Genomic DNA, 27,713 nt, shown 5'->3' with positions numbered 1-27,713 from the left:
CACACTACTAATATACAAAACTACTAGCATACAAAACATACACTACTAGCATACAAAACATTTGCTAGACCAATACTTGAATACAGCTCATCAGTCTGGAACCCGCATTATGTATCTGATATTAATACAGTTGAGAAAGTCCAGAAATATTTCACAAGAAGAGTTCTCCACTCCTCTACTCGTTGCAGAATACCTTATGCCACCAGACTTGAAATTTTAGACCTAGACAACCTAGAACTACGCTGCCTTCGGTCCGATCTAAGTATAGTATATAAAATTATATATTGCAATGTCCTACCTGTCAATGAATAAAAATAAATAAAAAATAAAAATAAAAAGCTTCAACCATAACAATACAAGAGCACACAATAGATACAAACTCAAGGTAAACTGCACCAAACTTGATTGCAGGAAATACGACTTCAGCAACAGAGTGGTCAATGTCTGGACTCTGACTCTGTGGTTTCTTCCCCAAACTCCAAAAACTTTAACCTTAGATTGTCTACTATTGACCTCACCCTTTTCCTAAGAGGTCTGTAGGGGGAGTGCATAAGCACACCAATGTGCCTACCGTCCCTGTCCTATTGTTTTTTTTTCTTATATGTATCTGTTTCATGTATTCATAACTATGTTTATACTTATGCCTATTATAATTGCTTAATAAAATAAAATAAAATAAATAAATAAATAAATAGTCATTTGACTTAAAGAGATGCCTCAATATTCCTTCAATTTTGGGAAAAGTTGGAAACACATGAAGCAGATGGGGTAAAACATTGATCTCTAACTTTACAATAGTCTCTTGCTTGGCTCCTGAGATGCTACTGCAGTTCTTGTGCTTCCAAAGTCTGGTTAATTGTTGTTTCAAAGTTTTGTGTGTTGATAGTGGTTTTAAATTCAAAGAAATTGATATGAATAACACCAACTGCTTCCCATAAAACTGTAGCCATGAATTTTCTTTCCAAAGCCTAGGTTTCATTTTCTTTTTAATGAAGCCTTACTTCATACTTCATGGACTGACACTTGATTTCTGGATCATAGTGTTGAACCCACGTTTTGTCAGCTACCATAATTCTCTAAAGAAATTCCTTACAACTGCTGGCAAATTTCACCTCTCAAAGCTTTCATCTCTGCCACTAGTAGGTGAGGAACACATTTTGCACAAACCTTCTGATATTACAAAAATATAAATAAAGTGGCCCATACATTCCTGTGAAATCCCAGGGCTGACCATAATTTCCTTGAGTGATTTGCCAATTATCCTTAATTACAGATTGTCTGCTTCATTCCTAATTACACAAAAATCAGCTTTTTTTTTTTTTTTGTTCACTATCTTTTACATTTTTTTTTTGGCACAGCAAGTCCAAAACTCAAATCAACACAATCATCACCATAAACGAACTGCATTTGCTGGTGAATTTCAGTTGGGAGTATTCCAGTGGCAGTCAAAAGTTGAATCATGTTGCTTAGAATACACATACCTAGAGCTGCTTTTTTTTTTGGCCCCAGGGCCCCCGGGGGCCCCCCCCCCCCCCCCCCCCCCCCCCCCCCCCCCCCCCCCCAGACACAGGCCAAGTAGCAGCTGAGTAGGCACTGGCCTAGAGTGCCAAATATTAGAGGCTCCAATGTGTTCTTCTGATCTATATTACAAATGCAAATCTGTGCATTTGTGGGAGTTAGCATGATCAGTGAATGTGGCATATACCCTTGAGATGGTACTGCACTATTGAGTAATCAGTTCAGACTTTCATTTCATTAACAACAGTAACACAATTTTTTTTTCTCATTGCAAATTCCTGCCAAGAACAGATGCTGAAGAATTCGTTAGAGCTTCACTCTCACCAGTACTGCCATCTGTTGGCAATTTAGAACATTGGAGACATTGCTTTTTGTTCAGTGTCTTATATGCATATATAGAGACAGAGAGTACAAGATCCAAATTCTTTTTAAATCTGGCAGACCATGCCACCCACAGTTATCTTCTGAGATAACTTTCAAGTAACTCCTGGTTGGTATTTTTCTGACTAAGGCAGAGTGTCAAACTAGATTTCTTTGAGGGCTGGATCGGCATTGTACTTCTCCTCTGCTTGAGGGGAAAGAGAGACAGGACGGATGCCTCCTATAGCACCGTGCCGGCCAAAATGCACCCCAGGCCGAAAATGAAAGTTGCACAGGCCAAAAACAGGGTGCATGGGGGTCACACACAGCCCTCCTGCCCTGGTATGGTTGCCAGAGGCACCATGGGCCGATCCTTTGCTATTAACAAGCCATCCCCGTGGGCCAGATTTAAGCATCCTGCGGGCCAGATTCGGCCTGCGGGCCTTGAGTTTGATACCCCTGGACTAAGGTATTACAGAGGAGATGACTGGTTTTCTTTTTTAGTTTTGCTGCTGTCTCTCTTCAGTACTTCATCACCAAAGGGAGAAAAATTCCACATATCAGGACAGACAGCAAGGATATGAGGAGTCTAACTTCAGGACTCAGTTGGTCTCTCCTTCCATACATTTTCCACCTTAAAATGTGAAATAAACATATGGGAAAACACCAAGACAGGAATAGCACCAGAACTAGACATACTACAATTATGCAACTAGTTGGGCCCAGTAAAGCAGAACTGAAACTGATCAGTTGCTGGGCAACCATCTCTCCTACTTCAAAGGGAAGTAGGAGGGAAGTAATTGAAACTGACAAATATCAAGAAAATGACAAATGAGCATATCTTGTTCCTCCATGATCTTTCTTGGAAAAACCAAATGATAAAAGCAAAATACCTGATGGGGAGATTGGAAAGGAACTCAAGAAATTATTGTGAGTGCGAATGAACAGGGTAAAGACAGGAGAAAAACGACTATGACAGAAGCTGGTTAGTGACCAGAGGGGAAGGGAGGGGAGAAGGCATGCACTATTCTTAACTTTTGCATCATATCAATTGCTGCCTTAATCTCCAAGGTGGCAAAGTATATTAGATTTTATCCATGACCCTTAAGGTATTAAAAATACTCTTTTTATCAGTACGATTAATGATACTTCCTGTTTCACACAGCAGCACTAGAATGCATGTTAGTCTGAAAAACAGCAGAATCAATGTTGACTTAAGCAATTGTTGGTCATCTCCTTTAGTAACTCTAACAGTAGATCTGTGGGTTTGATATAAATCTTCCTGAAGTTTTCAAGATTATGTTTTAATGCTCTCTAGGATTAAAGATGCCTTTCTGACATTTATGTGGCCCTTACTTCTTCCATAGGTCTGCTACATGGGCTTGTCAGAGGAACAGCTTATCTTGGAATGAACATACTAGACATTAAGATTAGCAGAAGCCATTTCAAAATAGTTTGTTTTCTTCTGAAATCCAACCCTTGGGTCACTCCCAAATTATGCAGTGCCAATCTTCAACAGCTGTGATCAGCCCTTTTTTCAGAAAGAATCAAAATCTTCCTGTTCAGTCAAGACTTTTGATTATCTAAACAATTGTTTTAACTACAGTACTTAACAAGGTTTTTAAATGTTTTTTATTCTTAACCACTTTGCCAAAAGGTGGGAAATAAATCATAAATATTAAAAAGAAAAATACTCCTTATCACTGTATTCTTTAAGATAAGAACAGTGCAGTGCATTGTTAAAAGATATAAAGTCAATTGCTGTCCCAAAGGTATTTTTAAAAAGTCAACTGCTGTTTACCTGCATATTCAATAATCAAAACATTCTGAATGCTTCTCATTATCTTGGAGTTTAGCATAGAATGTCTTTATCTTCTGTTCCTTTTATAACCAAAGTATTGTGAAACCAAATTTGCAATCACAAAAGTATTGTGAAATCAAACTTAAAGAGCTCAGATGCAACTCATTAACAAACCTAGACAATTTTATCTTTATTTAAAGTAAGTTAATCTCAGGGGTGGTTGGGGGTTGGAGTCAAAAAAGGTGAAGAAAGCAGTTGAAACCATCAGATCAACATGTGCAGGATATACATTAAGAAAAGAAAAAAATCAACCAGAATCTTGATTTTTTTTTGACTTGTTTATTTAAAAGGTCTGGGTAATGCCTTCTTATGGTGTCAAGAAGTCCACAGAGATAATACCCAAACACTCTTATCCACAACTAAAAATGCACCCATTGTTAACCATGCTTCTGTGTTCATTCATTCATGTTCATACTTAACATGAGAGAAGGAAGTTTTTTAGAAAATTTGACTTCAAAAATGATGTTTCAATGGTCATTTAGACATACCAGTAATAAAGTATGAAAATCAACTGGTGAATGACAAAGCCTAAATTCCAGTTGTCATACAAAATAGCTTTGGGCTTTGGAGTCTTCTGCATTTCTTGGTTCTAAGATAAAGGTAAAATGCAGCATAGTATATCTAAGAAGAGGCCTTCAGCTTTGGAAGCCATATTAACCCCAGAAGCTTCCACACTGCCACATTCCTGTGCCTGGGAAATTAGGAGGGGGGATTTTTAGAGTGTTCGTAGTTATACATAATAACATTCTTCTTTTCTGTCAAGGTCGTGTTATTCCTGCACCTGGAGGAGTGGTTGAAGGGATGTCTCAAGTTGGAACAGATGGTGATTGGACCATATGATGGACTGATGGGTGCAGGGGTTGGGATATGATACTCCTGTTCATCTGCTTAAGTGCTTTGCTGGATTAGGCTGGAATTTTGAGCACCTACATATGCAAGCCAATCCATGTACTTCAATGGGAATAAATTAATATTACAACCCATGGTCCTTCACAGAATTGGATAGGACTGTAAACACTTTGTGTTTAAATTATAAAAGCTAAGTAGAAGTTAAAGCTGGACTGTAAAATGAATGTTAAATTGTGTTAAGTCTACAAACAAAGAAGTTTTTTTTTAAAAAAAAATTTTGCTTGTTTATTTATTTGATTTCTATTCTTACTCTATCTGTTCAGATCTTGGTGGCTTATAATATAACAAAAAGCAATTCCAAAAAGCAAAAATACAACAAGCAACACATCAAGCAAAAAATACATTAACAGTCCTGTAGGCATCACAACCCATATGCCTTCCAGAAGAGCTGAGTCTTCACTTTCTTCCAAAAAGGGACCAGCATAAGACCAGACCTAACTTCAAGCAAGAGGCCATTCCAGACAATTCTTCCAAGCATCAACTCCCTTGACCTCCCGGAAATGGGCAGCAGTCAAATGCTTTTCTCAATACAAATACAATGGAATGATTTCTCCCCTCACTTAGCAAGGCATTAACCTTTCAAATTCACCTTTCCAGCTGACCTACCCAGACTTCAAACACACTCTGAATTTTTATATATCTAGTTCAATTTCACAAATAGTAGGCAACTCTGTTTCCTTCAGATTAGTTGAACTTCTATCAACCAACAGAGTCATTGATAGGAAATTGTGAGAGTTATAAATAAAAAGATGTAGAGGACATTTGATTGCCACTTCACAAGTGATATATGATATATATCTGATATTATACTCAGGTTTTCAGGCTGAACTTTCTTCAGCCATTACTGAGAGAACTTGATCCTTCAATAAACAAAACATATCTGCTTACTGAACTACAGTTTCTCACAATAATCTAGGAATTATAATTTAGGCCAGGTTCACATGTTTATAATCACAAGTATTAATATTTGCTTATTCTTGTCAATGCAGTATTTGGCTGTAAAACAGAATGGACTTTTGTATCTTTTCACCAAACTCATTAAGTACTATCTGTTCATATATTCAGTGACCAAACACTGGGAGTATATTAACTTTTTTGAAGCTTGATAGAATGATCTTTGAAGAAAAAAAATCTAAAAACAAAGGAGTTCTTGATTGCCTTATCATCCTCTGAGAATGTGTGTTTAAACATAAAGAAAAATTACACTGCTCAAAAAAATAAAGGGAACACAAAAAGAAGACATCCTAAATCTGAATGAATGAAATATTCTTATTAAATACTTTGTTCATTACATAGTTGAATGTGCTGACAACAAAATCACACAAAAATTATCAATGGAAATCAAATTTAGCAACCCATGGAGGATTTGGAGTTACACTTAAAATTAAAGTGGAAAAAAACACTACAGGCTGATCCAACTTTGATGTAATGTCCTTAAAACAAGTCAAAATGAGGCTCAGTAGTGTGTGTGGCCTCCATGTGCCTGTATGACCTCCCTACAACGCCTGATGAGGTGGCGGATGGTCTCCTCCCACACCTGGACTAAAGCATCCCCCAACTCCTGGACAATCTGTGGTGCAATGTGGCATTGGTGGATGGAGCGAGACATGATGTCCCAGATGTGCTCAATTGGATTCAGGTCTGGGGAACGGGCAGGCCAGCCCATAGCATTAATGCCTTCGTTCTGCAGGAACTGTTGACACACTCCAGCCATATGAGGTCTAGCTTTGTCGTGCATTAGGAGGAACCCAGGGCCAACCGCACCAGCATATGGCCTCATAAGGGGTCTGAGGATCTCATCTCAGTACCTAATGGCAGTCAGGCTACCTCTGGAGAGCACATAGAGGGCTGTGCTGCCCCCTAAAGAAATGCCACCCCACACCATTACTGACCTACTGCCAAACGGGTCATGCTGGAGGATGTTGCAGGCAGCAGAACGTTCTCCACGGCGTCTCCAGACCCTGTCACGTCTGTCACATGTGCTCAGTGTGAACCTGCTTTCATCTGTGAAGAGCACAGGGCGCCAGTGGCTAATTTGCCAATCTTGGTGTTCTCTGGCAAATGCCAAACATCCTGCACGGTGTTGGGCTGTAAGCACAACCCCCAACTGTGGACGTCGGGCCCTCATACCACCCTCATGGAGTCTGTTTCTGACCGTTTGAGCAGCCACATGCACATTTGTGGCCCGCTGGAGGTCATTTTGCAGGGCTCTGGCAGTGCTCTTCCTGTCCCTCCTTGCACAAAGGTGGAGGTAGCGGTCCTGATGCTGGGTTGTTGCCCTCCTACGGCCTCCTCCACATCTCCTGATGTACTGGCCTGTCTCCTGGTAGCGCCTCCATGCTCTGGACACTACGCTGACAGACACAGCAAACCTTCTTGCCACAGCTCGCATTGATGTGCCATCCTGGATGAGCTCCACTACCTGAGCCACTTGTGGGTTGTAGACTGCGTCTCATGCTACCACTAGAGTGAAAGCGCCACCAGCATTCAAAAGTGACCAAACCATCAGCCAGAAAGCATAGGAACTGAGAAGTGGTCTGTGGTCACCACCTGCAGAACCATTCCTTTATTGGGGATGTCTTGCTAACTGCCTCTGCTTTCCACCTGTTGTCTATTCCATTTGCACAGCAGCATGTGAAATTGATTGTCAATCAGCGTTGCTACCTAAGTGGACAGTTTGATTTCACAGAAGTGTGATTGACTTGGAGTTACATTGTGTTGTTTAAGTGTTCCCTTTATTTTTTTGAGCAGTGTATATTATCTTCTGGCTTCCAAGTTTGAGAGCCTTTTCCCTTTGGTTCCATCAAAGGTTTGGCCTTGATCTAATACTAGCTAAATCTAATTCTGTTTAACTTTTTCAAATTGTCATCCACTATGACACATACAAATATGCTTTTCAAAATGTACTAAGGTATCAGTAATTTAGGCAAACTCATTTCAATGACAGCCAATATGAGAATTGCTAAAACAACTACCTTTCCAGTGTCCTTTTTGAGAAGGCTGGTCACTATGGGGGAAAAAATAAAATAGATATCTTTAACTTAAGGATTTACAACCCAAAGCTGCAAGAATAATCAGTCAATTTTAGCCAATTACAGGCTGTTTTCTTCCTTCAGGAAGGGATCAGCAAGCAAAACTATAACTTTGAATGTGATACAAATGGAAGATGAATGAGAAAAAGTGATAATGCTTCAGGGAAGTAAAAGGATAAGGTAGATAGAGAGATGAATGGGATCAAAAAGATTACTGAAATGTCCTTGAAAGAGTCAGAAGCTATTACTAAAGTGTTTGTCCATGGAGCTAGTTGGAGCTGATTCTGATTTAGTAATTAATTTTTTTAATTCAGGGGTCAGCAACCTTATACACTCAAAGAGCCATTTGGATCAGTTTCCCACAGAAAACACCGGGAGCCACAAAGGTCCTAACCGGAAGTGCCCCCCTCCCCCCAGTTCAATTCTGGAGCCATCCCCCACCATAGAGTCTCCTCCTAGCACAGTGTCCTTTCCCCTCTACCTGTCCTAACCAAAAGCCCTATCAATTGTGGAGCCGACTGGAAAACCCTCCCCTTGCCATAGAGTCTGCTCCTGGTGCGCCATGCTTTCCCCCTCCTAACTGGAAGAATTGTGGCACTGACCGGTGACAGGGAACCGCAGCAGAGGGATGAAAGAGTCACATGTGGCTCCATAGCCGTGGGTTGCTGACCCCCGGCTTAGTTCAAAGTTTTGGCCTTCCTTGATGATGAGCCTTAGTACTGTATTCCCATTTTTAGTAGCTGCCAGCAAAATTGAAACCCCTGCTTTCAAACCAAGGAGGGTCCCAAGGAAGAAAAGAGAGGCAAGCAGACAGCTACACAAATTTACACTTACCAATCAGTAAGGCCACTAAAGCACATGACATAACTAGCATTTTTTACTAACAAATTACAATTGAAGTATATACTATATTTATTTATTTTACGGGTGGCTGAATCCTGGGCCTGTTCCTTCACGAATTTCTTTGAATCAGGAAGAAGGGTTGGAGAAAGTGTGTTTGGGGGTACAAGCATGACGATAAGCTCAGTCATGAACCTTGCCTTTAACATGGGCCCAAACTCTCCATTTCCAGAAAAACGGACTTTGTTTTTCTCCCTACCTCCTCCTACACTTTCAACCCAGTCCCCAAACCTTTCAATTCCACAGCTCCATTTCTATCTTTCACTACTGTTATCCAGGTAACTAGATCTCCCAATCCCCAATGAGACAAATCAGGAAATTTAGGCATAACAAGATAATAGGCCCTGACTTGTCTCTTTTCTGAATTTCTCTTCATTTTTGCAGTCTTTTACCATTACAAAAAAAATCAATGTGGTTGCAAGTTGCAAAAACAAACAAACAAACAAACAAAAAACCACCATGTTGTTGCAAGTAACGGTATGGACGATTCCTCACTTCCTTGCCAAAAAAGAGAATCGCAGGAATTCAGTTCAGAAGCAGGAGGAGCATCCCCATATATATATATATATATTTTGTCCCTCCTCCCACCACGGGTTCTGCCAAGTGCAATAACAATGCAGTCATCATCATCAGGAGAAAGAAATGGGGGCGGCGTGGGGAGTGGAAGGAAAGAGGGAGCTTCTCCCGAACTGAAAACAGGCGAGTTCCGAAACAAGCCAAGACCTGGCTCCCGGGCTTGTCCGGGCTATAAAAGGGCCAAGCAGGGACTCCGAGCCAAGAGTTTGCAGCAGCAGCAGCAGCAGCAGCAGCGGCACAGACATTTTTTATTTTATTTTTTTGCAAGGCCGCCCACCCGACCCTCTTGGCCGGGGCTGTTCCCGCGGCTCCTGGGAGAGCTGCGCGTGCTCCTCGGGGCGACGGCATCGGGGCACTGATTGCTGCTGCTGCTGCCGCTGCTGCGTTAGTGGGAAGAGATTGTGTGGCTGCGACGGGGAAGACGCGACTAACGCGCTCAAGTATCCTCACTGAGCATGCGCTGGCTGAGACCACTGACTCCGGAGCCTGAGCAACCGAGGAGCCCAGGGAAAATTAAAGAATTAAATCAAGCCATGAAAACATCAGCAAGTAGAAAAAAGAAGCTCTAGTGAGGGGGGCGGGGAGGGGGCTTCTCTCTATCTCCCCTTTCTCCTTCACCAACAGGTATAGGGGGAACGCTGCGCGCGTCTCTATGTGTGACCCGAGATTGATCTGTCTTTTGAGGAGGGGGAGATACGACGTAGAGCAGTCGGATCAGGGCTGGAGGGACACCCCCTCCCTCCCTCTATCCTTGAAGGCAGACCCGATGCGATGGTGGTTTCTTGGTTGGGGTGGGGTGAGTTATTTTGGAATCAGGTGATGAAGGGGAAAAGTCGGCGCCTCGGAGGCGATGTCCCCCCAGCAGGTGAAGCCCGGAGCTCCGAAAGCAACCCCTGTGCATCTGCTTGGCCTCTGGATGTACATGGAAAAGGGGACTGGAGGTCGGGGGTGGAGGGGTGGGAAGCATATTCCGCGGGGGGTCGGTGGGTTTCTTTGATGGATGGAGTCTTTTGTGTGTTCATTTTGATGTGTCTTGTTTTTGGAACAATGCTGCCGTGGATCCGATCGAGCCTCTTGTTTACCGACCACTAGCGGCAGCCACAGCAGTCAAGCAGGCAAAATTCCTGGATGGTGGAATGGTGGAAGGGCTTTTTTTTTTTTCTTGGATGCGATGTTGTAAACCCGAGAAGCGAAGGTGGAGGAGGGAGGAATACTACAGGGATACAGGAATACAAGCGAACAAGCAGCCTCTTGCCTGCTGCCGTCTTGGATGGCTCTCCTACCCCCCAAATCCCTGGGAGTAGCAGGACATTTTATTCTAAGCCCAGGAACTGTTTCTTGGAGAGAGCATCGAAACAAATTCTGAAATTCAATGGTCCAAATATGGATCTTTGGTTTTTTGTGGTAACCTGGGTGGGAAATGTCTGAATGAGATGTTATTCCGAGGGTATGTTTCCTAGACACACATGACTTATCTCCCTGGATATATTCAGTATTGCTCTGATTTCCCCCCACCTCCTATCATAAGAAGACACAAAAGCCCATAAAACACAGGGCTGTCAACTCTTTAGCACAGGCATTGATTTACAAGTCTGAGGAGGGGGTTGAACCCAAATCAACTGGGAAGATTGTGTTTCTGTTGTCTTCTTTCAGGGTGGATGAACTAGCAGGGTGTGATTATATGCTTTGGTAAGCTGAGTTAGAAAAGATACATTCTGCAGGGTTTCTTTTGGATGTATTCCATACCAGCCCAGCATCTGCCTTGAAGCACATCATGTAAACAAAAAAGGTGGGCATGACAAAGCTATTCGACAGACTTCCTTCCCATTTTATTTTCAAAATATACCAGTGTCAACAGGGCTTGGAATTATCTTGTATGAATCCAGCTGTTTGGAAGCAGGGAAAGTACAGGTTTCTCACCTTGCCCAGAGATTTGACTGTAAACAATCCGAGGGACTGTGAGTAAACCTAAAGCATTGCATAGTAGGTGTGCAGTTCTCACTGAATTTCCCTCAAACAAATAATAGTACTCCAACTTGCAACTTCCTTTGGCTCTCCATAAATTAACATGTGGGTTAGCACATCCTGGCATTATTTGTATGTTAACTTAAGGCCTGATGGCTTGTTTTTTTTTCTTTTTCTTCCAGATATTTTGATGGCATGACGAATCAGATGGAAGAAAAGAGAACATGCTATGTAACTAAATCCCAGATCAGATCTGCTTTTGGAATACATTCAAGAAGATGTATGGATCTATTTTTTTTCCTTATTCATATATATATAGATCATGAGACTTGACTAAGGCAACCTTCTTAATCTTCCATCCATCTATGGCGAACTACAGCCATGCAGCTGACAACATTTTGCAAAATCTTTCCCCTTTAACAGCATTTTTGAAATTGACTTCTCTGGGATTCATCATAGGAGTCAGTGTAGTGGGGAACCTCCTGATCTCCATTTTGCTCATTAAGGACAAGTCATTGCATAGAGCTCCTTATTACTTCCTCTTGGATCTTTGCTGCTCCGATATCCTCAGATCCGCAATTTGTTTCCCATTTGTTTTCACTTCTGTGAAAAATGGATCCTCTTGGACCTATGGGACCCTCACTTGCAAAGTGATTGCCTTCTTGGGTGTTTTGTCCTGTTTCCACACAGCTTTCATGCTCTTCTGCATAAGCGTCACCAGATACTTAGCTATTGCCCACCACCGCTTTTATACAAAAAGGCTGTCCTTTTGGACTTGTTTGGCGGTGATCTGTATGGTGTGGACCCTGTCTGTAGCTATGGCTTTCCCTCCAGTATTGGATGTGGGGACGTATTCATTTATTAGGGAGGAAGACCAGTGCACCTTTCAGCATCGTTCCTTTAGAGCCAATGATTCGCTGGGATTCATGCTGCTGCTTGCTCTCATCCTTCTAGCCACGCAGCTTGTCTACCTCAAGCTGATCTTTTTTGTTCATGATCGCAGGAAAATGAAGCCAGTTCAGTTTGTTGCTGCAGTGAGCCAGAACTGGACATTTCACGGTCCTGGAGCCAGTGGTCAAGCGGCCGCAAATTGGCTGGCTGGATTTGGAAGGGGCCCCACACCACCTACTTTGCTGGGAATCCGGCAAAATGCCAACACCACAAGCAGGAGGAGGCTACTTGTCTTGGATGAGTTCAAAATGGAAAAACGAATCAGTAGAATGTTCTATATCATGACATTCCTCTTTCTCACCTTGTGGGGGCCCTACCTGATCGCTTGCTACTGGAGAGTTTTTGCAAGAGGCCCTGTGGTTCCTGGAGGATTTCTAACAGCCGCTGTTTGGATGAGTTTTGCCCAAGCTGGAATCAATCCTTTTGTGTGCATTTTCTCCAACAGAGAGCTGAGGCGCTGTTTCAGCACAACCCTTCTTTACTGCAGAAAATCCAGGTTACCAAGGGAACCTTACTGTGTTATATGAAGGAGCATCTCTCAAATCTTTAGTCTTGTGAAAACACTACCCTTCTCTACTGAGCAATTGTGGGGTTACTGTTGCCATGTCTTGAGAAGAAGAGGAGAAGGAAGAGAACAGCATTAAAAGAGGAATGTCAGCAATTGTAAGGATTTGGGCAACAACGTTCTACCATCTTTGCAGTAGCTCATCATTAAATCCTATTTTGAAATTAAATTTATTCCTGCTGACCATTGCGGAGGTTTGTAATTAAGGATAAAGAACTGAGCCATTGCTCTAAAATGCTTTAATATGGTTGAAATCTAGGTAACGATTCAGAGAGTAGCAGGTGCTAAATATATCAGCCCAAAATGCTGTATATATACCATGACGTAAAGTAAGACCATCACAAAGGTTAGCATTGGACATCTGAATTAATTAATTTTGACATAAGGTTAATATGTTAAAACTAATTTTAGGCACTGGATGACCTTTCAGCTATTTCATATGATTATTATTTTTTGAAGACTAAAATCTAGGGACTGACTGAAGTCCCATAGTTGATGGGAAATGATGTGCCATGTAGTGCTGAATTTTCATCCTTTGTTTGTTTAGAGAAACATTCCAAAGCAATTCTGTTTTCTGAGTATATTCTTTTTTGTTTAAAATTCTTTCATTTTGGATGAAATATTACATGCATATAATTGTATTCTCTGTTTCCTTTTTATGTCTTTTTTTAAAAATGTAATTTGATTTAATATTGGTTAGACCCATTTTATATTTTCAAAAGCTAGATATCGATTAGATAGGCAACATTAATGAGATTAATGAGATATACCACATGTTGCCTTAAGGGATTATCTAGTATCTTCCATTTTGTTCAGTATTTTAGCAGATAAGTAAAGAAAAATGAATCAGTCACTCTAGTCTGTCATTTGGGAATGCATGAAAGATCACTTAAATCCTATTTTTATTCCCATGATTCCCCCAGATCAGTATGCCTATTGCTAGGATGATATGATTTTTCCCACTCTAAATGTGTTGCCCATTCTAGTTTTTTCTGCGAAACACAGGCAGTCTATATGTGTTTATATTTTTAAGACAGCTGTCATGGGAAGACCTCAGCCTTAGTAAGATAACTTGCACAATGTGTAAAGCATTTATTCTACTGAGGGCACAGTCTTGTTGATACTTTCTGCACATTTTTGGTGTATTAGTTGTTTCAAATTATTTCAATTTTAACTTGTGAAAGCATATAATATGATTTCTAGTACCTTAGAAAGACATTTGAGTCTGTGAATCTTTCCTTCTTTAAGATACAGATGTGTGGATTTCAATATAAAGTTGCATTTACCAAAATTTATTTGTGTAGCCTGTTAATTTTCCTTGGAATAAATTTTTACATTTTTCCACTTTTATAACCATCCTTTCATTATGATTATTAGTATATTTTTATTAAGTGAGCATGGATGATTAAGAATGTAGCCATTCTGGATTATTATTCTTTGAAGTTACTGTATTCCCAACATGTAAAATGCATGAATAATGGGGAACATAGAATTGATAAATGATATTCTCAACAATAGCATTCTTTGTAGTTATAATTATCCTGTTATTATTTGAATATGTCAGTTCTACTTAGAGGCATTATATGGTATTTGAAATCTAATACAGAGAACTTTTTTTAATGTAGTAACTTAGTGAAACAAACATTTGGACCAAAAGATTGAGCTTCTGTGAACAAGGACATGATCCAACTAATTTAATTAATGATTAAATAATACTGTGCCTTATACTTCACTGTAGTTCTAGAACTCGTATTAGTTATCCCAAAATATTTTCAGTTATGCTAATACATGAAGTGCAATATAAACGTAACTCAATACCCCCAGGCATAATATTCTTTTAACACACATATAAACAAATAATACAGTTACAGATTGGGGACCAAATATTGAATGCCTAAATGCACCGTTAAATGATCTCATTTGTACTTCATTCTCACGTTGATGGGTTCAAAGGCTAAATTTAGCATGTAGTGTTAAACGCTGCAATACTCAAATCTTCATGAATGCAAAAACATTTCATGTCATAATCCCCAAATATGTGAATGAACTTTCACAGCGCCACTTTATTACCTGAATCTCATCATACAGTTCAATTAGAGTACCGGGATTCAAGTCTGACCAAGTCTATTTCCAATAATATTAGTATTTATTTATTTGCATCCCCCCTTTATTATATTTACAAATAACTCAAGGTGGAGAACATATCCAACACATCTTCCTCCTTCTATTTTCCCCACAACAACCTTGTGAGGTGGGTTGGGCTGAGAGACAATGACTGACCCAAACCCACCCAGCTGGCTTTCATAGCCAAGGCAGGACTTGAAACTTTGGGTCTCCTGTTTTCTAGCCTGGGCTCTGAACCACCAGACCAAACTGGCTTTCCTGTAATTCCTAAACATCATGTCTCTTTTTTGCATTTTTTTCCTACACAGGTATAGGAAAAAATTGGCTTATCCATTCAAATAATCACATGTAAAAATCATGGATATTATATTGTGTGGATTTACATGATTAAATATATGTGCAAAAGTTTGGAAAATCCCCCCATAATAGTATAAGTAATGTGTACAGCTGTTCTACATGCATGGAACAAAACTTTTAGGAATGATTATTTGCACTGGTTCATAGGTCAGTTTTCAAAACGTCTATCTCAAAGGATAATTCTCAAATAGAAATTTATTGAGGATCTAGGAGCATAGAAATAGAGTTTCCCTTCCATGTAATAAGGATACATTTATTCTATTCTATTTAAAGCTGGCTGCTATGATGAATTAGCCATTAAGTTCTGAAAATTAATTACATTCATATCATTCTCACATTTTAACAATTTAATAAAATACAGTTCTTATTGTAAATGCAAACAAATGCAGTCATTTTAAAGGCCATAAATTTTTAAGCTTTCTCTTATTCAGCAGATGGCAGAAGTAAAATTTTGATTATAGGATTTGGAAATGCAAATCATTTATTAGTTTACATTTAGAAAAGAAATCTACAGTGCTGAACAATTAACAACTCAGTCTTATACAAGCCTATTCAAAAGTTCTGTCAGTTGAGTTCCTTAGTACCAAGCCTGAGCAAATATGGAACTAGATGACAACCCAAAGTATTTGTTTTCATTTATTTTTTGCTACATGTTTCCACAAAGTTGCTTTCATTTTGGCCCCAAAAGGTAGACAGAGGTACACAAAATAACATTAAAAGGCAAAATATGGTATTTTAATATGTCATTATTACTTGATTAATAAAATGCATTGTAACACAAACATTTTAATGTATCTTCTAAAAGGATGATACGCTTACATGAATTTAAGTGCCTGTGTACATGACTATTATAATTAGTGCACAAATAGGAGCAGAGAGGAAATAACAAGCCTGCTTTGATGTAAATATAGCCCTATAAGATCTTTACTTTTTTCTAAAAATGTATGCCACTTAAGTAACACATTTTATACTAGTCTGGCATTAATGTTAGATTTTGAATGTCAGCATTTTTGCCTCCCACACTAGGCACAGAGTGGGAATGTAAGATCATAATTTTATGAATTAAACTACAAAGAAGTACATAAACGTGTAGCTTTGGATTTTGGGCCTAGTTATGCAGAGAATGCAATGTCTTCAAAGGAAGCTGTGGCAGTGTTTTTCAACTTGGGCTGGTTTCTGAGGTGTGGAATTCTGGAAGTTGAAGTCCACTCCTCAGAAACCAGCCCAGGTTGAGAAATAGTGCTTCATGGGAATCTACCATCCAATCATCTGATGCAGCTCTCCCTGAAAAACAAAAAGAACACTTTGGATTAGATGTCGGGAGTTGAAACATTTTCTTGTGTAAAAATAATTGCTTACAAGAATTAACTTTCCTTGTTTAGAATTTCTCAATGAATAGTTATTTCTGAATGAATAGTTCAGTTTAGGAATTCCAATACCTGCCAGAGCACTAATATAATATGATATAATAATACAATACAATACAATACAATACAATACAATACAATACAATACAATACAATATAATGAAAAATCTCTGACTTAGGCAAAGAAAATATAGTATGAGCCTGTTGAAATACAATTTCTCATTCTGCTTTCTTACTCTTTATGGTTTTCCTTTATACAAAACAGTATCAGCTAATTTTTCTTTGCATAATTTAACCTTCCTTTAATAGTTCAGACGCATGCTTCTGGTGTATTCCTGTAAGGCAGATTTATAAAACCCTGCTTGCCACATGTAGTATACTGTAGAATCTTTAACCTCTAGCTTTCAGGCCTAACTCATCTGAATTTGCCTTTCAAAATGTTGTCTGGTAGCTGCTAAGAAACAATTTGCAGTTTTGAAAACCCTTAGTGTGAATGATGCTTTTATTTATTTTACTTATCTCAGACCCACAAAACATATCCCTGGCCATTTTCCAATTAAATATAATCAGTCAACACACAAAGAGTGCCAGCAGTAGCACTAGATTTATATACTGCTTCACAGTGTTTTACAGCCCTCTCTAAGCAGTTTACAGAATCAGCATATTGCCCCCAACAATCTGGGTCCTCATTTTAGCGACTTCAGAAAGATGGAAGCAGGGGTGGGATTCTACCAGTTTGCACTTATTCACTAGAACTGGTTGTTAACATTCTAAGCAGTTTGGAGAACCAGTTATTAGAAGAAATTACTGGCCTAATCCTGTAAGGAAGGCAGGAAGGAAACATTCTGGTGTTGCTGACAGAAACTGCCTCTCTGTTAGCCCTTATTACGTTCTTGGCAGGACTAGACTTCCTGTCTCAGGAATGTCTCTGGAGTTTTCCCCCCTCCTTTGCTGGTACTTTGATTGTGTGGAGTGACCATTCAAAGTTACAATGGCACTGAAAAAAGTGACTTATGACCATTTTTCACACTTATGACTGTTGCAGCATCCCCACAGTCATGAGAGGCCAGGTGAGGAGACGCGTGCCTCGATGTGAGTGATATTGAGTTGGCCACACCCAGCCAATAACATGACCACCAAGCCACGCCCACAGAACCGGTTGTTAAAAAATTTGAATCCCACCCCTGGATGAAAGGCTGAGTCAACCTTGGGCCAGTGAGACTCAAACTGCTGACAGTTGGCAATTAGAAGAATTAGCCTGCAATACTGCATTCTAACCACTACACTGTTACATTATATGTTGTTATTGTTAGTGTTTCAATTCAGTTAACTTGGCTTTTCACAAATTAAATAATGAATTTAATAGATTTCAAAGCATCCATGAAGATTCATTTTCTTGAGATTCTGGATCTGGACATTAGATGAAATAACATAAACTGATTAAAAAACCTACTATTGATACAGATTTTTAAACTATTTTTTCCCAATATACAAGTGCTTTTTTTCCTTTAACAAATCTGCAACTAGAATAAAAAAAACAGGCCCAAATAATGATTTGAGAATTATAAATTTAATTTGCTTATGATTCATATTGACAGCTGAAAAAGCATTAAAATGCTTAACTTTGACAGGCGTATCTTTTTGTTATCTTGGGTGAAATAAAAAACCAAGAGATCAAAAACCATATTTGAGTTTCCTATTTATTAAATTAGGAGCATGTGAAAACATCTTTGATCTACATAGTAGTGAACAAAGATGCTAAGACCTAATAATTAATTGTAGAAAACTTTAATTACCATTACAGTTGTGCTTGATTAATCAATTAAGCCTGTTTTAATTCTTCATCTAAAAGTATATGACTTCTTCCTACAAATATGTTATGGTTAGCTGATCACAGACCGCAGTTATGTTCAGCATATGGCACTGCAAAAAGATATGAAGTTTGTCCAGTCTTATGTTATGCTACATTTATAAAGTAAATGCTGTGGGAAATCCTATTATAATACTAGAAAAGGTATAAGAGCAAATATTTATGGAGATTCTTAGTCATCCAGGTCATGGTTGTCTCAAAAGATGCTTTTTTTCAAGAGGCAACTGGACAGTCTTGTTTTTCTTCTCATCCAAGAAGCTTCTTCAGCTCTGACTGGATGGTGGGGAATGGAAGGATTTATACCCCTTGCAGACATCTAGCCATTTGCATTCTTCTTTTTTAAGGTTTTTTATGTCTTTGAAAGTATTTATCTATTTTATTTTTTCCATTCCATAAGAAGGCATGCCATCCCACTTGGAGGTCATGTCCCTCCAACAGCATTCTTTCACCCATGTTAGTGCAGAGGCCTGTTAATAAAGCTCCCAATCCAGCAGTCCAAAGCCCCCATTCTTGTAACATTTCAGCCTTATTCTCACTCTTTTCCTTTGGCAAACATATTTCAAAATTATTGCATTTAATTCATCAAAGTGTTTTTTAATTTTATGGGAATCATTTGAAACAAAAACAGTAGCTTCAGCAGGATATTCATTTTTATAGTTGCTATTCTTATCATTGACAATTGCAAATTTTTCCAATTCTCCAGGTCAAGTTTAATTTGTTGTATTAACCTTATACAGTTATCTTTAATAGTTGCACATCCAGCTGTTAAATAAATTCCCAAATATTTTACTCTTTTAACTACCTGAAGGCCTATTTTTTGTCAGTTCTGTTTATCTGTAAGGTTTTTAGCTAATATTTTCGTTTTTTCTTTATTTAGTCTCAACCCTGCTACTCCTCAATTTTCTCCATTAACTTAGGACTGAATTCTGTTCTTCTAAAATAAGTACCAGATCATCTGCAAATGCTTGTAATTTGTATTTTTCTCTTTTTATTTCCAAGCCCTTTATTTCTGGATCTTGTCTAATACCTCTATTTAATACTTCCAATGTTAATATAAATAGTAATTTGCATTCTTTTAGTCACTTTAAGGTGACTAACGGGGACTTAAGGTGCATTCTTTAAGGTCACTTAGAGGTTTGTCTGTGTTCTAGGGTCACCTGAGTAATACAAATAGGAGTGAAGCCTTCTTGGAACCATTGAAAAAGCAAATGGTAGCAATAGGACAGATGGCCTTTCAGTAGAATTCCATTGAGTTGCTTATTCCTGAAGATAGAAGAGAAACGCACACCCTGCACTGTAGAAAGCACAAACTCCACTGTAGAAACATGCTCTTGGATGTAGAGATACTACAAAGGCATGGGAAATGGTGGAGAAGCAAAGGAAGCAATGAAGTTGAGTTTTAGTTCCTGTTCCTCTCATCGTTTGCACTGGGCAATGCATAAAAGGGGTTTCTGGATGTGTTTCGTTAAGTAACATATAACTACATTATTTGCAAGATTTGGCATTGATTTTTTTTTAAACTTGGGAATATATTGCATACATGGCATTGATTTTTTTAGTATGACAGAAGCTTAGTGGGCATTTGACATGTCTATTCTTTGTTTGACTTGGGAATAAATTGGTAAGACTTTGGCAGAGATGCCTATTTGTTATAATGAATAATTTAAAACTTGATTCATTAATTGTTCATAGGTATTTTGCTATTTTATTTGCAATTTGCCAAAACCAAATCATAATCACCCCTCCCGTGGGCTTCATGCTCAACAGCTGAACAGACAAGCTCTACATATATATCCTTTATTTAACAAAATAGAGGAAACATAGCAAAAGAAAAAAGGGAGACAGATAGAGGCTTCTCATGAATATATGTATGTCAGAATTGTAATGGAGCTAAGTAGGAGCTTGTTTTAGTTTTTGATAACATATTTCATTTTTCCACTTTATGTGCTGTTGGCAACCATAAAAATATCTATATAAATAAAGAGACAAATATGAAAAGTGCTAGAAGTTTTCACAGCAATGTAACAAAGGTATTTGTTCTGTTGTTAAAGTAACACATGAAATTAAAGGAGGTTTCAGGCCTTTTCAGGACCTTTAGTGTGTCTCAACCACTTAAAAACAGCAATAGCTGATTTAAACTTTCTTTACTCTGCTTTCCTTGTTCTAAGACATTTAACTTTATTAATATTAAGACATAAATCCTAGAGTAGCCTATTATGATTCATGAGTAAAACCACCATGATTTTTCTAAATTAATTTGAAGTTATTTTACAGTTCACTTAATTTTAGAAAATCTTGCTTAGTTGTATAAATGGGTTGCCACTTCATGCCTAGATATATTACATTTTGTGCCACTTCAAGAATCTAATTCATATTTGACTTATTCCCTCCCTCCCCCCACACACAAAGGAACTGATATTATATAAAGTAAATTGAATAATAATATTGTTAGAAAGATACTACAAATGAAGAACTGTAATAATTCAGTGCAACTCTGCCAACAAGGATATCATTATTTTTATTTTAGATTTAGATTTGCTTTTCTCCAGCCACTACATGATGTTTGAAAGAGGTATACGCAACTGAAAGAGGCAAATAAAAGATAACTGAGAAAAGGTACACAGTTTAGAAAATTTTTAATTGGGGGGGAGGAAGGTAATTGAGAATAGACATAACAGAAGAGCATAAAACTAAGCACATGCAGAATACTGATTTAAAAATCCAGGAATATCTAATGAAGCTAAAGGATGAACAAATCATAACCAATAGCAGGGTCCTCCCTGCCCTCCGGACAGTGTATATCAAACTGTAATATTGTATTAGTGGTACATCATTTTACACTTTTAAAGAACATTAAATGCTCACATAGAGAATAGGACTATGAATGTGTCAGAAGAAATGTCCATCTGGGTTCAGTTCCAAGTGGGAAGAAAGACACTTGGAAACATGGAGATTGCTTGGAAAGATGGTTTAATGGTGGACAGCTGGACCACATGATTTGAGGTCCTGGGCAAAAAAATGCACGAGAGAGAGAGAGAGAGAGAGAGAGAGAGAGATTTATAACCTCTGTTGGGCTTTGAACTTGCTTCCTGTTCCTGGCAAGAAATGTATCCTAATTGGTTGTCAGACTCCCCTGGGGCCATGCAGGGGTAACTTTGTAGGTTGTCTTGAGTCCCAAGCTTGGTTGAATCTTGCTGGGTGACGTAATGAAGGGGCTTTGGACAATTCCTATTATGGTTTAATGGGTTTGTCCTTGTTTGGATCTGAGTGAGGGCTAATCACATCACCCTGGAGCTGAAGCAGAGGTGGTATTCAGCAGGTTCCGACCAGTTCTGGAGAACCGGTAGCGGAAATTTTGAGTACTTCAGAGAACCGGCAAATGCCACCTCTGACTGGAGATTTTACAGTATCTTTCCCCTGCCACACCCACAGAACCGGTAGTAAAAAAAATTTGAATCCCATCACTGAGCTGAAGGTCTTTTGTGTTGTAGATAAGATGTCTTTTGTCTTTCTGGGGCTATTAACAAAGGTGGGGTCTGCTTTCCAAGAGAATGTTTCTCCTTTTCTCATCCAGGGAGGTAGAATATTCTGCCTTTTTAATATTTCCTAGAATATTTCATTTTCCTAGGAGAAGGGTAGGTGCTAACTTTGTATAAATGCATGCAAGGTATGATAGCTGTATAATATATGGAGGTAATTGTATAACTAAGCTGAGAAACAAGGCATAGTACTGAAAGCTTGTTGTGGTTATAAGAACTACACTAAATAGGTCTTTGGTCTAACACATCTCATCTCCTTTTGGTTGGTTGGTTTCTAATGATTTGTGATATTTCTATTCTCTGGCAGTATCATTCACTGGAAATGTTTACACGGAGGACAAAATGATCTGGCTAGTATGACTTCAGAAATAGATGCCATACTAGGGTCTTTTTCCCTTGGCCTTTGTGTCTGTAGTTGTGCACAAGGGACACAATCACGATAAAGTTTTTGTATCGCATGTGAGGACAATCTGTCTGTGCCATGTGTTAACCCACTGATCACAAGGGGTGATCCGATTAATGTGGCTTGCTAGGTGGATTTTTTTGTGTCCCTCTGAAGTTGTGGGCTTGGTGGGAAGAGGATGGCCATTCTAGATAGGAGTATACTATCCAGGGGTGGGTTTCTACCGGTTCTGTCCACCTCTGTAGAACCGGTAGCTCTGAAGAGCAGCAGACATAGAACCAGTTCTATGTCTGCTGATGTTTTTGCCCATCCGCCCACCTGGGCTCTTACCTGACCTTTATTTCCTGATTTTTTTCAACTTCAGCTGCCGTGCGAGACACAGCTGCAGTTAAAAAAACAGGAAAAAAGGGGTTTTTGAAAGGCTGCTTCTCTGCATGCAGCATGCTGATGATGATTTACAGGCGCCCACCGGCAGCGTGCAGGGAAGCACATCGTAAATCCTCGAACCTCGTAAATGGCCGAACTGGTAGTTAACCCTGTTGGATCCCATCCCTGGTACCATCGTTCAGTTAAGGATTTGATTTCTTTGTGCTTCTTCCCTCAGTATCTTAAGGCATGATATCGGGGCATTCTTTAAACAATATTTCTTGCATTGATCCACATTTATTTTTTATATTAATTTTTATATTGCTTATTCAGAGGTTCATTTTCCATAATTTACCCACAACACAAATAGCAATTTATTCACAGAAAAAAACAATTAATAGAAGTTCAGGTGTTCCAGAACAGCTTTTTTAAAAAAATGTGACTATATACTTAAAGAATATAAAGAGTTTATGTTTAACCTGTTTTAGCAACAAATATATAGATAGATTGAATTATTATGACTAGAGTTAACAGAATTCATTTTTCCCTTCTCTTTTCAATCTTTTATTTCAGAGAGAATGAGATGCCAGAAGGGACATTCTGCCAAATATTGACACCTTTTGAACCTCACCATCTAAAAATAGAGATACCAAGTGTTAAATATTTTATTAACTTAAAGCTCAAAGGAAGATATTATTTGTACAGCCAGTTAACCACAATAGAAATTAAACTAATGCTCCATCATCTTTAGTACATTGAACATTGATCTCGGTAAATTGTATGGTAGCTTTTATGAACTTTTTCCAAAAAAGAAATAACAGCAGACCTATAGTAATGTGTATAGAAAGATCTCAGATTATTTATAAGCAGATTTACTATTTAATTAATATATTTTAAAATCATGTTTTCAGCCTGCTCATTCTTCCCCACACACCAGCCTGGTTTTCCTACAATTTTTTGGATCACTATTGTTTTGTATGACTTTGCCATCATTTTCTACTTAATGAAATCTCACATTTTTATCTGACCAACTGTCTTACATTTTCCTACACATATGATTTTCTCTCCACTTTCAAGAAAAAAAAAAGATCCTGCCCCCAAATTTTCAATTTTTCAGATTCTTTCTTATCATAGTGACACCAGTATTTCTGAATCAGTGATTTAAATCAATGACAGCTCTGAAGATGGAAGAAATACAGTCCTAATCTTGTTAAATCCTACATTCCATTCTTTTTTATGCTTGAATATAAAGAGTTTATTTTCGTACAACTACAAATTAGGACTGGAATTTCTGTTATAAGTCATTGTGGTTATAGTTGAATCATAATGTGACCAGACCAATTTTACAATTATTTTTATGATAAGTGGAAATCCAGTTTAACCAATAACATTTTTGCTGTAATCTGGCAAAAAAGTCAAAATCACGTTCATGTGACTACATGATGCTGCAACCAGTCATAAATGCCAAGTGCCCAAATTGAGATCACATAATTGCAGAGGTGGAGGCAGTGATCATAAATTCCAATTTATGTCATCAGTGCCTTTTTCTGTCATTATTTCAAATCATCATTAATTGAATGGTTGTAAGTCAAGGACCAGTTATATATTTTAATTATTTATTAATTAATTATTTGGAAGGTACTATAAGAGGAATAGGAAAAAAATATTCTCTATCCTACCTCATTCTCTTTCCAATGCTTTTCCATCAAGAGACTAAATGGGATAATTTAATGACTTGGTCTTGCATTCTTTTGTCATTTCATTAGTAGAGACTAGCTTTTGTAGACACTAGCATCTGCTGAAAGTTAGATACAAATCTATATTTTTATTAAGTATAATTGCCTCAATCATTATCAAGGCAGCATCTGTGTGGGGTTTTTTTTTTGTTTTTTATTGTTGCTTATGAAATCCCTCCCCACTTTTCATGTCTTCCCATAACTACTGTCAGGGCTTTTAAGATTGGCTGAATGTTGGCAGAATTTTTCAAAGCACTTGTTAAAGGAATGAAGACTGGCTCTAAGTCTGTTTAAATTTCAGGAATGGAGATCTCTAATTTCAGTATCCAATCATACTCAGAATGACTCCACGTTGAGTATTCAAGGCCTAGTAATGATAGGGATTTTTATGGTAGCTATAAACAGGCTAGTATACAGGTCCTGGTAATATCCAAAATAGTGGGTGCCCTATTTGAATTCCAAGCAAATATGCCGCAGAATCCAAATACAGTACATTGCAAACGCTTCTAGGCTAGGGCATAGACAATTCATTTGATCCTTCTGAACCCCCCTCCTACTGAACTTACTTCCAGGGCTTCAGATTGCAAGAGAAGGCTGAGAAAGTAATTTTTAAAATAAGCTTGTCATTATAGAATTTCACAGAGAGCGGTCCTTAAGAAGTTTCCTTGGAAACCACTGGACTGTTCATTCTGAGATAGCTAGACTTTTATATTGACATTTAGGGAGGTTGATTAGATCCTACCTTCTTCTATAACTCCTCACCTTCTCAATTTTCTGGTAGAAGATTGGAAAATGCATGTTTTAAAAGTATGTAGTTGTGATGATTGAACTGTATTTCTAAAATTTTTGTTGCCATTCTCTCATTGTTGATGCTGCTCAGTCTATTATACTTGGGTGGCTAATAAATACAAAGAAAAGCCAGTTTGAGCTAGCATTAAGGTACCAGGCTAGAAGCCAGGAGGTTGTGAGTTCTAATCCCACCCAAGGCATGAAATCAAATCAAATCAAATAAACCTTTATTGTCAGAGTACAACTTGTGTACAATGAGATTGGCTGAGTCTCTCTTCGTGCGCCCCCCCCAACACAACTCACAGTGAAGAGAAAAAAAGAAAAATCCCTAACCCAGTGAATCCTACTAACAAACACAATATCTTATTGTACCATATGAACTTATTGCCCAACGCGCCAGTCCCACAAGTCTATCATACTATGTTGACATGAGATTATTTTCCATTCAGGAGTCTGACAGCCCACGGGTAGAAACCAGATGGGTGATCTTCCGTCAGTCACTCTCTCTCAATCCAACTCACCTCATATGGCTGTTCTTGTGGGGAAAGTAGGAGGAGGAAAGTGTGCTGGATAGTTTGCTACCTTGAGTTATTTGTAAAAACAATAAAGGTGGGATACAAATAAACAAATAAGGAAATAAACTTACATTTCTCTTTTGAATCAAACGGACAGTGAATCCAGGCCATCTACAATAGCCATAAGAACTTGAAAGGATGTTGTTATTCTTTCTGTGTATATCATTGTGGTTCAGTTTCATGATCCTCTTGAGTATCATCTAACTGAAATACTGTAAAATTAAATAAATTTTATTTATTTTATTATTATAATTTTATTTATAAATTTTATTTAATTTGCCATGGAATTATTATCATTACAGTAATGAAAACTCCACAATCTTTCAGTGCTACTGTGTAGAAAAAGGCAATTTTCAGGGACTTTGAATTGCTATTGGCAATGATATGAATGACTTCATCTACCAGCAACACTTCAGTGGATCAATCATTCAGCAGACTATCACATTTTTATTGTTTTAACCACAAGTTAGGATAGAAAGTGGGAAAAACTCATAGTTGCAAAAGAGATAATATGCTTGCATGATAAAAAGCATTCATAATATCTTACAGTTTTGATCAGTACTGTCCTTGGATGGGGGAAGAGAGTCAAAATCTGCAACCTGGATTTGCAGCATCACAATCCAAGCACTGAGATTAAAATGGGACAGAACCACAGCCATTATCTTTCAGATTATAACACATGTTCCCCTCCCCCCTATACACACACTGTCTTATTTATTAAATTACTGGTTAGAAATTTAGCTTAGACTTTAAAAGGTAAGAGACTGCTATTGATGATAAGAAATACTCTATAGTAAAAAGCTAAAAAAAATAACTTCTTTCTTTATACAATCACATATAGCATTTCTTTGAAGAGCTAATTTAAAATCTTGGATTAAGAGTCAAAACAACAGCAGCAACAGAACAGCAGTGTATTATATCTTCCATGAAATCACCCTGGACATTATAACCATAATGATAGTTGTGTGGGCTCCTGAGAAAAACGACTTATAATACATCCTCAAAGTTGGGACCATCATAACAGCCGCACAGTAACATGATTACAATCTGAGTGCATGGCAGTTGGCCATACTTTTGATAGTTGCAGCATTCTGTGGTCAGATGATCACGATTTGCAGCCTTTGGGGGCAGTTTCCAACAAGCAAGTTGGATTGAGGATGCTGGATTCATTTAACAATTGTGGTGATTTGCTTAATGACCACAGTAAACATTGCTGTAAAATCAGGCCCAGTCATCTTATGACTCAATTAATGACCATATTGCTTAGGATCAAAATTCTGGTCCCAATTGTGGTTGTTGACAGGCGAGCTTGTTATTTACAATAAAGTTAATATACAAACAAGCAAGCAATAGCATTGATAACGTTACCTAGTTTGGATAATGAAATATCTGCAAGGAAACAGCCAAGCTCAGAGACCACCAAGGACCCCTCACAAACAAACAAATTTAATTCGTGCAAGTTCAGGCTTAGAGCGTTAAAGGAGACATTCCAGTAGTTTGTATTGGAATATCTGCTACTTGTTATAGTTCAAGCCTCATTTGAAACAGAAATTGAACTCTAAATCCCAAAGTTAAGAAACGATCATGTTTCTTAGATAAAACATTTGTTATGCTTACTTTAAGAAAACCAGTAATGTACTTAACAATAATATTATAAATAAGTTGTCTCAAATAAGAGATATTACACTTGAAAAATCTTCTTTTTCATTTTGCAGTCATTTAAAATCATCACAAAGTTTTTGCAACTATTGAGGATAGCTTTCTCTACCCTTATGCTTAAGAAAGTCTGGCTTTTATCTGTTACCAAGTCCATCCTTATATTTCTAGCAAATCTGGATACGGAAACATTCAAGGCAAGATGCCAATTCAAGAAAAAGGTACAAAGAAAGCTAAGGCCACACTCTTATTTTATTCATGTTCTAAGCAGGGAATACCGGAAACATACCTTCA

At 38.2% G+C, this 27,713-nt stretch overlaps 1 protein-coding gene and 1 long non-coding RNA gene across 2 annotated transcripts in view; one reads left to right on the top strand and one right to left on the bottom strand.

Moving 5' to 3' along the window:
* The first annotated feature begins 9,342 nt into the window (after positions 1-9,342).
* On the top strand, positions 9,343-13,928 carry GPR85 (G protein-coupled receptor 85). Its single transcript, XM_026669103.2, has 2 exons — positions 9,343-9,780; positions 11,304-13,928. Exon 2 carries the CDS (start codon positions 11,487-11,489, stop codon positions 12,597-12,599), a length of 1,113 nt encoding a protein of 370 aa, XP_026524888.1. The 5' UTR covers positions 9,343-9,780; positions 11,304-11,486; the 3' UTR covers positions 12,600-13,928.
* A 1,763-nt stretch (positions 13,929-15,691) lies between these two features.
* LOC148130110 (uncharacterized) overlaps positions 15,692-27,713 on the bottom strand; it is a 35,807-nt gene continuing 23,785 nt past the window's right edge. The window contains exons 2-3 of the long non-coding RNA XR_015750257.1: positions 25,835-25,975; positions 15,692-16,402 (exon numbers count right to left, since the gene is read on the bottom strand). This is a non-coding gene — a long non-coding RNA (uncharacterized LOC148130110). The remainder of the gene's footprint in view (positions 16,403-25,834; positions 25,976-27,713) is intronic.

The sequence above is a fragment of the Notechis scutatus genome, chromosome 6, assembly GCF_049901735.1.
Source record: "Notechis scutatus isolate UNSWTSFEM ecotype Mainland chromosome 6, rNotScu1.2, whole genome shotgun sequence".
In the NCBI taxonomy this organism is placed as follows: Eukaryota; Metazoa; Chordata; class Lepidosauria; order Squamata; family Elapidae; genus Notechis; species Notechis scutatus.
This window is presented reverse-complemented; position numbering and strand designations above follow the sequence as displayed.

Bases quoted from the DNA above. Each gene is read 5' to 3' on its own strand.
- GPR85 (XM_026669103.2), top strand. From the start codon at position 11,487: ATGGCGAACTACAGCCATGCAGCTGACAACATTTTGCAAAATCTTTCC.